A 12,033-nucleotide genomic window follows, 5' to 3' on the forward strand; every position below is an offset into this window, starting at 1 on the left:
ATCAGTTATAAATTCTCAGTCCTCAAGTGCCACCTTTTTACATGTCTTCAAAACCCCACAGGGTGAAGACTGTATGAACCTCTCCCAGCAGAGAGTGTTAGACTGTTGAGGCTGCCTCAGATTAGCCTCCCTGTGAGATTGAATCTGGAGCAGGGCTTCATTAGAAGATCTGAAATGTTGGCAGGGGTAAGGAGAACCTCAAGAACTACCTCCTCTCATATATGACTCTGCCCAGATTCTGGGACAGATATTTGAGTCCCTGCTCTTTGTTCCATCGCTGTCAGATGCTTGACAGGTGGGTAAGAGAGGCACAGCCTTTTCTGTAGTGATGTCCAGATTACGGGATGCCCTCCAGGGGGAGATCTGCCTGACTACATCATTAGTTTATTGTCATAAAATGTGGGATATAACTCTTTCTAAAGCAAACCAATAAATAACGAAAACTACACGCTCATCTTTTCCAATTCCTGTCACTGCTAACTACAGCCCTGTTCCTGCATTACTCTCCTTTTCCCATTCTTTCAATGTGAGGTCATCACCATCCTGCCTCTTTTAAGGAACCCTGACTTGAGTGGGCTCCAAGCCTTAAGCACGAAAACAAAGACCACAAGGAGAGGAATCGGCAGGATCCTGAGTTCCAGACTCCATAAAGGCATATACACACATGCAAGTACACAGAGACTGCTTCCCCAGAGGTGCACAGATGTGATGCTCTCAGCTGCTTTTGACAAGTGTGTTTGGTCCTTTGAAAAGCCTGCCACTTTTGAGGCATATCGTGGACATTAACGACCAGTTCTCGTTTTGCCATGCGCTACTGTCCTAGGGATGAAATGCTGGGGAGGCAGGAGTATGTTTTTGCGTGTGTGTGTGTGGGACTTCCTCTTTTATCACCATCTGGAACAAGGATGTGAGCCTGCTCCTAAAATATCAGGTCTGCTTTCCTATCAGTGCTATGCTCTCCTCCGCTTGCTATCTCGCTTCCCCTGCTGGACTGAAGTCCTGGAACAGGACAAATACTTGGAGCTGTCTAGTTGATGGTTTGGAGCCAAGACGTTTCCTCTCTCTCTCTCTCTCTCTCTCTCTCTCTCTCTCTCTCTCTCTCTCTCTCTCTCTCTCTCTCTCTGTGTGTGTGTGTGTGTGTGAGAGAGAGAGAGAGAGAGAGAGAGAGAGAGAGAGAGAGAGTTCTGATTTGTCTGTCTCAATCTTGAAACCTCAATGGAATAAGACTCTCCCTGCTTCCTTGGGGAGAAAGAGGAGGACGAGATTGGTTTCGGCTCTAAATTCATTCTGAATCACCACCTGGCAGAGGGACAGAGCCATGGGAAAGCTGAACACCAGCAACTTTTTGTGAAGACATGGGAGCAAATCCATTGCTCAGGCATGTGGTTGGAGCACTACAGACTTCTGCAAGACAGGTCCCTGCTTTCACCAGGGCTAGATTTCAACCCCATCTTTCTCGCTGTCATCTAAGTTCAGCGGCATCTCTTGGGATGCAATGCAAACAATTTAGTCCCAAAGGGCCAATTGAGAGGACACCTTTGCCCATAGAAGCCACGGCTCAATTGTTATCACTGCATCATGGACAGTAACAGGATGAGAATGCCCAGTAGACTCTGGCCTAAAGCCATTCTGCCGCAGCACCCCATCTCTATCCAACAGCACTTCTGTACCAGCCCGAGGCTCTTCTGCAGGCCCAGTGATGCCTCCTACCTTAGTCTTGGCCAGTGTTCTATTTCCACACCTGAGCTCACTGCCATGGCATTTTGAACAGGCTCATATTTTCTTTCAGCCAATCACATTTCCATGTCTCACTTCAGTTTCCTTTCTCCTTTACTCTAGTTAGTATCATTACTGCCTGGCTTTAATGTGAGGCAGGGGCCACCAACCTGTTGCCCACAGATACTGTAGCACCCACAAAGGCCTCCAGTGGTACCCCCAGCAGGCAGTCCAGACTCTGAGCTTTCAGGTAAGTCTGTGGCCTTTCTAGAAAGAAAGTTATGGAACAAAATGTGCAGGTACCCTTCTAAATGATTTCTGTGAAATGAGCCAACCTGGCCACTCCAATTTATCAGTGTTATTAACCAATGAATGAAGTCAGATCTGTGATTGATAAGTGAGTTGTTTGGACACCATGCAATAGGAATCCCTGGAGTTCTAAGCTGCTGTTTTGCCCTCCCGTTTAGTGCACTTTTCCTGCATCTGTCTTTTTCCCCTATTCATTGGAATCTCCATAGTTTGCCATTCTTTTTTCCCTAGCAACCAGGATGCATCTTTGCTGTGCTGGGTTCACCTGAGATCAGGTCGTGTATAGAAATTATTTTCTGCATATACAACTACAATAAGTATGGGTGAATGTTAAAGGATCGCCCTCCCACCAGAAGACAAATGTGAACATTTTGCGAAAAGGCTTAGGCATGTTTTCTGTTTTGCAGAAACTAAAGACCAGAGACTCATTAAGAATTCACTGCGTAGCTAACTTACAGTACAATGGTATACATGTCTACTCAGATGTAAGTCTCTTTATGTTTAATGGGGCTAACTTCCAGCTAAATGGGTACAGGATGGCAGCCTAGGCTTTGGTTTAGGGTTGGTATTAGGGGAAAACAGGGTTCTTGTGCCTTCAGCAGCCGTATGGCAAACAGAATTCATTTCAACAGGTCCAGCCTTTTCTAGTTTGGAAATGCATATAGGAAAAGCTTCTCCATGACTACTCTGTAATTTTGTGTTATGCCATATTCCCCATGGCAGCCATTTGGTGTTACACCATTCCCCCATGGCAGCCATTTTGTGACTGGTGCCCCTAAAGCTCTCTCAAAATTTGAAATGTGCCTTCTGGTTCAGAAAGGTTGGTGACCCCAGATCCGGGGTCTCCTTTGCATGAGCAGAACTTCCATTAGCACAGCTGCATGGCAGGGAGAAAACCAGCAGCTGCAATGGCTTCCTTCCATAAACACCTGTTACAAAGAATCAGGAGTTTGACAACCTCACCTCCATTTACTGAGCTCTTTCACTTTAAATACTTCCTTTTTTTATTTATTTGATTTATATCCCACCCTTCATCTCAGTAGGAGCCCAGAGCAGCATTTATACACCCAGCATGGATTTTTTTTTTTGCATTTCACCATGTTAAATTGAAAATACCCCCATGCCATTCTGCTGCTTCCCATAAATTCATTTCAAAATCAAATCTTATAAAATTTATAGTCCTGAACTCAGAAACGCTTGCTTAACAACCCTGTAAGATTTAATGGCAATACACTTTAAAGTCTGAAACAAGAGTAAAACAGTCCAGACCCTGTTGGACTTTTTTCTGTCAGTGATCTCATAATTTGTTGAAACTAATTAAAAATCAGGCATGTTCACAGAGGACATGTAATGCTATTACTTATCTTGCCCCATACTCTGATCTTCATATTCTGCAGTTTAAATGTTAAAAAAATGCCTGGCTGATTTTTAATTAGTTTAAGAAAATTAACATTGGAGTCTATGATAGTGAAGGCATGCTCAGTAAGTACCTACTGTCAGTGTTCTAAAAGCCAAACAAACAGCCGTTTGGCTTGGCTAATCAGAGTCAGCTTTGGTTTACATTTGAGTGGGAGACTACATGCATCTGCTGTAGAATAAAAGGTGGGGGAAATCTGTATAATAATACTGTTAACCATTTTTTTCCTTTTGGAAAGGAAAGGGGCTTTCCCTCTGCCCAGTGCCACCCACCCAATCTCCTCCCTTCCCTCCCCTTGCCTCCCCTAGGTCATTCATCTACCCTAAGCATGATTCATGGGAGTAAATCCCACTGAACTCAAAAAGCATGCCAATGATCAAACCTGCCCTTCCCCTCCTTCCCCTTCTATCCCTCTTCCCCCTCCCTTCTCCTTCTCCCCCTCCCCTTCTTTCCCCTTCCTCCCCTTCCCATTCCCCTCCACACTCCAGCTCTCCCTCCCTCCCCCTTCTCCTCCTCTGTGGTCAGTTTCACCTATCCTAAGCATGATTGCAGGGAAGTAAATCCCACTGAACTCAATAAGCATGCAAATCATCAGTCCATTCTCGCAAACTTGCCCAGGATCCCATTTTTACCTCCTGGATTAAAAAGCAAAGAAATTAACTAATAGGCAAAGAAAACTTGAAGTTTAAGAAAGTACTTATAGCTAACAGATATTTCTATCAAACTTTAAAAAGCAGGGACGCTGGGAAGTTATAGTGAATGTACCAGGAGAGCAAGAGACCTGCCTTCTCTCTGAGATAATATACTGCCCTACAAATTTGTAAAAATGTAAACACAATTTAGGTTGGTATTTCACAGTCCAGTCCACTTCCTGTGTAGCTTAGAAGGTGTTGTTGTTTTTTGCCAATGAGTGAATTATTTAAGGTGGGTCCAGCTTTAACCAGTAGGATCTTGGGGCAAAGGTGGGGTCCCTCTACATCAGATGTGGGGAATCTGTGGTCATCCAGATGTTGCTGAAGTACAATCCTCATCAAACATTGGCCATGTTGGCTGGGGATAATGGGAGCTGGAATCTAACAAGATCTGGGAGGTCACAGGGTCCCCAGCCTTGTTCTGCATATATGTAAAATCATTATTAATGGTTCTAATGCTAATCCCTCTTTCCCCAACTCTTTAGATGAGCAAGGTACACATGGCTGATTTATATATTTTTTTTTCAGTCATAATACTTGAATACTTGTCGGAATGTAACATGATAATGTGCTATATTTCTGAATTGTTTCCCCACCAGTAGGTAGGTAGAACAGAGAAGAGATGCTGTGGCTTAGATGTATTCTAGGCCATATATGCCATATGCTACATGACAATTCAAGCAGCCATCTCTAAAGTGTCCATTCAGTTTGTGCATAAGACTTCACTGGACTGCTCCACAACTGCTATACACTCGCACGTTGTTTTCACACGGATCAGTCACAGAACTGATTCTGAAATAGGAGCATGCAAATTGGCCCTGTGTTTAAGATTAATACCAAGGAGAAGGCAGGACCAACTACTGTGGATACAAATCCTGTTGTAAGATTGTTCAGAAGTGGGATAATGAAGGTAGAATGGCTGCTGAAACCTCCTTCATAGCTCATGGTAAAGTTGGCGCTTCCTGACATCTGTTGTCTGATTGCTCTCAATAGCTGGATCTTCCTCAAGTCTTCTGAATGGGACAGGGGACATAACTTCCCTCACCCTATCTATGTACAAGGTAATCTGGGCTTGTGCACGAACAGATGTTGAAAGCATTTTGGGGTGCTGACTGCCTCTCTCTGGCAGTCATCTACATGGGAGCATTTCTTCATATTCCTTTTGTAATAGATTTGCACCGTCGGCAAATTTTTCCCATTCATACAAGTAGGCGTTCCTCTGGGAAGGATTAGTCTTGCTGTTTCCTTGTGGCCCCACCCTCTATTATACATTTCCATTCCCTCTGGTTGCTAAGTGACTGAGCACGCTCAGTCTGTTCTACCAGCTGCAGTTGGTTTCTTTAAAAAAAAACAGATGCGCAAATAGCTGTGTTTTCCGTTCCTATGGTTGGTAGGATACAGCTGAAATACAACTCTTTTTTTGAACAGTATTATGCTTTTATGCACAAGTTAGGGGGGAAAGAAAATAAAGGCACTGTTTGCAGCAACATAAAAAAGACCAACAGAATGGAGGAGAGCAACCAGAAGTAGCATGTCAGCCTACAGGAAACAAAATGAAAGAAGGGAGGAGAAGATAGAGCGAAGAGGGGAACAATTGACACACCCACCTAAAAGCATTGGAACAAAGTGCCTGCATGGAGGAGGAAAGCAAAGCCGACACATTATTTTTTCCACTTTTCATATTATCAGTCAATTGGGTTACTATAGATTTACAGGGGGGAAATTGCGTGATAGCTTTTGTTTGCCGGTAACATCATATGAACCATTCAAATTTAAAGGAGATGTGAGTAGCACCAGACATACAGTAAACCACCATGTAGATGAGCCCGATTGTAGAGCAGTTGGATTTGCTGTGGAGTTGTTTAAGATGCATGTCTCCACCTATGATCAACTTGTATATTTGTAAATAAACTCAAATATTACAAAACTCTCGTGACCTTCTAAAGGAAATCACATCTAGGTAAGTGCTGCACCTCTGGTACTTCACTGTTCTGGGAAGTCAGACAAGCATAATAATATACTCAATGAACTACAGTCACCTGCAGCAGCTTATTATGTCCTGTGCTGCAACAGCAGCACTAAGAAATGCTGATACCTACTGACGTTACTTCACATCTGCATAGGCTCAGCCTCTAGTCTATGGCTTCATATTACCACCCCTCAGTGTGAAGAGACACAGATGCACAATATCTGCTTAGCAGCTGTCTCTTTGGTGCCTCCTCAGAATTTTCCTTTTCACTGCCACTGACAAGAGGATCTGGCTGTTTTACTTGCTTCCTGCTAGTTCAGTGGCCATCTCCTCAGCATCAGAAAGAAGCTTCCTTGCCACTTCAACTCTTCTGCCTTCTCTTCCTGATTCTCCACGTTTCCCATCTGCTTCCTCTCTGTGCTCTCTCTCCCACCCCCAGACTCCATTTACAAAATCATTTGAGGGCTTGGGGCAGTATCCAACTAAACAGATCTGCTAGTGCAACGATTTCTACTTGCACAATGGAACTTCCCACCTCCTGCACCCTCCCCAAATCTGCTCTGGAGAGTTGGGGGAACCCTCCGAATATATTTTGAGGGACACAGGGGTGTGTGGGGAGAGGCAGTAGTGTAGTGGCAAATTCAGAGCAGCAGGGTCCTTTCATTATCATCACAGCCACATCCCCTTCTAAGATTATACAACCAAAGATTATAGAAAAATCTGGCCAGGCTTGAATACTGTTTCCCATTTCTCTCTCATTGTCATCATTTTACTCTCCTTCTTCACTGTCAGAGATATTGCTTGGATTGCTGAATTTTGTGTCTACATGTTTACCTCCTGCTGCTACCAAATTACTTGATAATGTAGATGGGATGCCATCATCAGGATTCATTGTCTTTTCTTCTACAATTACAAAATACCACTCTCCACAGCTTGGCTTTTTGAAACAGGAACTCTTTTAACTCTGATTGGCTTCAGTCAACAAGAAATGACAAGGAAGCAAATTAGAAGACTCTTCTCAGTGGCTAACATACTCCCCTTTCATGTTGATTGGTTCATAGGATGCTGTAGATAGAGGGATCCTGCTGGGATGTGGCTCCCAAAACATTAAGGGGGCCAAAGCCCTCCCAGACCCTGGACAACTACACCCCTGGGGAGAGGAGAGGGAGGGACATTTCCTTTGTGCAGCCAAAAGTCCTTACACTGGCAAATCTATTTAAATAGATACCACCCTTGGTTACTTCTGGAAAAGGAAAAAGTGTGGGTGACATCCACATGGAAAGCTATTTGTGTAAAAATGGCTCCTCACATGGTTTGGCCATTTTAACCATGCTAGTACAAAGCCTCTTTGTTGAGGCAGGAATTGCACTGGCATGGTTGAGATCACTCAAACGTCACACAAATGGTTTCCTGCTTGGAAAGACAGTCACACCATTCTGTTTCCAAACAGTAGCCAGGTCACAAAGCTACCGCACTACACGGCCATACAACCACACTGGTGCAATGGGGATGCAGACTGAGTGGAGTGGAGCAGAATCTGTTGAGGGTGTAAGTGGCTGAATGACTGCTTTGCCATGTGCCTGGCTGCACAGCTCACCCAAACATTTTCCCTACAGCTGCAAATCTAAGCGTGGGTTGAATGGTTCCATTTATGCCTGATCATGTCCATCTCTCACCACATAACCACTTCACGACACGCCAAGCATGACCCAAATTCACTCAATGTGACAAACCTTATCATGCCTTGTATGTGTGTGTGTGTGTGAGCACATGTGTGCATGCATGCACTCCATGAGGGAGGAATCTTGCCCAGTGTTTGTGGCGACTGCTACTCACATATGGAACATTTTAATATATCTGCTCAGCCTTTCAAGGAGAATTTTGGCTTCCTAGCCTCAAAATGCTTATTCTCTCCCAATCCTGAAGTGCGTCCCTCCCCGCTCTCCCTCCTTCTCTCTCTCTCTTTCTCCCTTTCCTCCATCCCTCCTCCTTTAGTTTCCTAGGCACTGGCTCCGTTTTCTGTTCACTGGCTGGATTTTGGGCTGATGTTATTCCAAGACTCTGAAAGCTGGCCCACCCTGGCCTGCCCTGTGCCAACACTCCAGCTTCTTCACCTGCCGGGAGGGGGCAGTTCCATACCAAGAGCCTGGCTTTCATAACTCAGAGTTTCAAATAAGTTAACCTTCTGATCAGCCTGAATCTATGGTGTGTTTGCTCAGATGGGGGCTCACTTCTAAGGAAGTGTGCACAGAACTGAAGCCTGAACTGTTTAGATTCCTGCCTTAGAGCCACTCATCACCCCCCCTCCGCCCAAGCTCTTTATACTCTTCACTAACTCTCTTAGAAATATACTCTTGCCACCCCTTCCTGCTGTTGCTTTCTTCACCCCTTCCTTGACAACACTTGGCCGCATCCTCCTTCCAGCCCCCCCCCCACTACTCTGCTGTAATTCAAGAGCCCGTGAGGACACCTAATGGCAGCAAAGGCAAACAGGGCTATTGCCAGAATCTCACGGCCCCCAGATGATTGGAAAACCGGCCTGTGCACTCTCTGCATTCGCCAAGATTCCAGACCTAACATTGAAATGCATGTCCTGTGGGTCCAAAATCATGGATACATATGAACAAGTCACTGTACAAAGATCACACAGCTTACATGCAAATCTGCCAGACCCCCAACATCCATTCATGAGTCAAATACATCTGCCACAGAGTCACTGCATGATGAGATGCAAATAAACATTCCTGTTCCATGGCTGTTTAAGATATATGGGTGCATCCAAAACATATACTGGCCCACACATGCATTTGTGCACGCACATGTTTGCACAGTATGACTGTGCATCTAATGCTATTTGGTTGTATAAGCAGTGTGTGTGTGCAAGCTAGTCCATGTGCAAGAATTCCACTTACAAGAACACAGTTGCCTCGGTATACTCTCACAGAGCATATATACACACTGCAGTCAGTGGTGCATTGGGCAGCTCTTGCCAACCTCTTGGCAGGACAGGGTTCTGCATCCCAGAGAAAAGGCACTTCTGCTGCCCAGACACCACCTTCCCTTTTTCAGGAAGCCTGGCAGAGAAATTCTCCCTCTGCAACCCGGCATTCCCAGGCACCCAGAAGTAGCAGCATAATCCAGGGAATCAAGCCTTGGGTGTGGAAGCTGGAGTTCAAATCTCAGTTTACCCATGGACTTGCTGGGTAACCTCCGGTTTAACCCTACTACTTTGCCTCAGCTTTCCCTTTGTAAAATGGCCTTAAGAGTGACCTAAGTGGGATGCGGTCAGCCAATCCCCTCCCCATCAGGGAGCCTCCCTTTCCTCTCCAAGCTGCTGGGGCCCTGGCAGCCTCTGCTGTGAATCTCCAGCTTCGGCATGCAGCCACGCTCCAGCACCTTCGGCAAACGACCCTCAGGACCACATTGGTAGGGACTTACTGTGCTCCGGGAAGCCCTGGATCATGTCAAATTTGTGGATCTCCTTGGCGTAATATTCGGACTCGGTGTGGTCCTGGGAGCAGCTCTCGTCCTTCTCCTCCTCCATCTCCTCCAGAAGCTCCCGGGTGCTGTTATAAAGAGCCAGGATCTGGTAGGGCACGTGGCTCTGTCCCACAGTCTCCGGGGGGCTGGTGAGGCGCAGCTTGCTCAGGATCTGGCCCCGGATGGCCTCCACCCTCTTCTTCTTGACGTGCTCCAGGTCCAGCGTCGTGCAGGAGGAGAGCGACAGGCTGACGGTGGCCAATCTCAGGAGGGAGAGGAGCAGCAGAGCCCGGTGCAAGTGCATCTTCAGGCGCAGGGAGGGGCGGCGGAGGAAGGACGCCCCCTCGGGGGCAAGCGCGCACGCGGAAGGGCGATGGGGTAGTTCCTGCGCGCTGGCGCTGGACGAGAAGGGGCATGAAGGGACTCCCCGGCCTCGGAAGCGAGTTGGGACTTCTAGGAAGAAGTGCGGGCAGCTCTCGGGCAAGGGGAGGAGGGGGAGAAGGAGGAGGGAGCGGATCGGCGCCTCGCTCCGCCGGGGTCCCTCTCCATGGGTCCGAAGGCGTCCGCAGAGGGCCAAGCGAACCTCGGCGGGCGCTCCGACCGCAGCGGCAGCGCGAACCCGCTCGCTTTTTGCGCTCTGAATTACGCGGCGCGGGGCAGCTCCGGAGCCAGGCGCCCTGGAGGCGCAGCCTGGAGCGCACGTGTCAGGCGGGCCCGGGAGCGCTCGCGCGGCTGCCGGCGAGCCCCGCTCATGCCTCCCCCTTGCTAGCCATTCCCGCGGGAGCAGAGCCGAAGTGGAGTCGCTTCATTGGCTGCGCGCGTCTAGCGACTGAGCGCCGTCGCGGGAGACGGACGGAGCGGCGCTGGCCGGGCTACCGCCGCTGGCCGCCTGTGGCTCCCTCCCTTTCCGCCGCCGCTTCACAGCTCTGGGGCAAGCTGGCTGTTCTCTGCCACTTGGCCCTTCTTGCCACCCTCCCCACGGCCCTCGAGCTCGCCTTGGCTACCTGCCCTGCCGCCGAGCCCTCCCTCTTTCTTTCTTTCTTTCTTTCTTTCTTTCTTTCTTTCTTTCTTTCTTTCTTTCTTTCTTCTCCTCCTCCTCCTCCTCCGCGCGCTCTCACAACACACTCTGCCTCTCTCTACTCCTCTCGCTTGAAATTTTATACCTCCATCCCGTGACGTTTCTGAGACCGGGACGGGCAAAGGGGGAGCGAGGGAGAAATCTCTCCAAGCCCAGCCTTCGCGTTCAGCAGAGTTTTAATGTGTTAAACAGGCGCGTCCTGGGGAAAGGCGGGACACACACACACACACACAACACACACACAGAGAGGCACATTGTCACCCACGTATGGTGATGGTGGGGATGGTTTGTCCTCAGGCCCTGTTCTCGCGACGCTGCGATGCTGCGCGGAGGGTGTTCATGCTGAAAGGGTTCTCCCCACGAGCTCAATCGACATGTTGCTGCACTCTTTTTCCAGAATAGAATGTTGGCCAGAGAATTCAGAGTTTGATCGCGCCCACCCTCTTTTAATAACGGGATGAATGGATTCAGAACAACTACCCACCCTTTGCCTGCGTCTTCACGATTATTACTGAAACCTGTCGGAATCTCCATCCCACACACCCACGTGGGGAGACAGGAGATGTCCACGGTTCTGTCACGTTTGGTGCCAACAAGTCGTGTTCACTATGTCCCCAAACACTCGGACTCCAACCTTCATATTTTTTTCATGACGGGAGTAATAAGCCTGACTGATTAAAAGAGAATTTACTCCTTGATGTGCTGCTTAGGACTGCAGCCTTGCTCGGAAGTAAGCTTTAGTGGAAGCAGTGGGATGGTTTTAGGAAGGATGGCTTGTAGCGAAAGTATGTAGCCGAAATCCGGTTTCTCCCATGAGAATGCCAAAAACAATCGTGCGTATGAGAGAGATAAATCAATCCCTTCGTATCCGTCCTTTGATCACTCTTCACGCCAGTGTCTGCCTGGGCTGCTATTACAATAAAACGTTGATAGGCTTATGCTGCAGTCCTAATCTGGGAGTAAGGCCCATTGGATTCGGTTGGACTTACTTCTGAGTAAACATGGTTAGGATGGCACTGGAAAACATTAGAAACGTCGAGTTGATCCTGCAAAATTGGAGTATACGCAATCTGGCAAGTCTATTTCTCCAGTTTTTCTTCTTCCTTAAAATATTGGGCATCCTTCGAAGGCGAGAAGGCTTGGACTGAGGCAAGAGGCTGAGACTTGGGCACTCTAGCCGTGATCAAGGCTTCATTTATTTTACCAACGTCTCCGGAGGCTGGAAGTCACTCAGGCAAGCGAACAGTGCCCTCTGGCGGACAATTTATGCCTGTGAAATACTGTAACTCCCAGGAGTCCTTGTTTATATATAGGAGCAGTTACCAAGAAAAAAGTTTGCCCCTGAGCTGCAAAAGAGTGGGTTGGGTATTTG

The 12,033-nt window shown here is 47.6% G+C and overlaps 1 protein-coding gene across 2 annotated transcripts in view; it reads right to left on the reverse strand.

The window, feature by feature from the left end:
* TGFB3 (transforming growth factor beta 3) overlaps window positions 1-10,377 on the reverse strand; it is a 35,762-nt gene extending 25,385 nt beyond the window's left edge. The window contains exon 1 of one of the 2 annotated variants that reach the window (XM_061611786.1): window positions 9,542-10,377. In XM_061611786.1, coding sequence (XP_061467770.1) covers window positions 9,542-9,887 — 346 coding nt within the window. In that variant the 5' untranslated portion in view covers window positions 9,888-10,377. The remainder of the gene's footprint in view (window positions 1-9,541) is intronic. The other variant, XM_061611785.1, reaches the window with a different exon arrangement.
* Between the last annotated feature and the right edge of the window lie 1,656 nt (window positions 10,378-12,033).

This window comes from Rhineura floridana, chromosome 2, assembly GCF_030035675.1.
Source record: "Rhineura floridana isolate rRhiFlo1 chromosome 2, rRhiFlo1.hap2, whole genome shotgun sequence".
NCBI classification, from domain to species: Eukaryota; Metazoa; Chordata; class Lepidosauria; order Squamata; family Rhineuridae; genus Rhineura; species Rhineura floridana.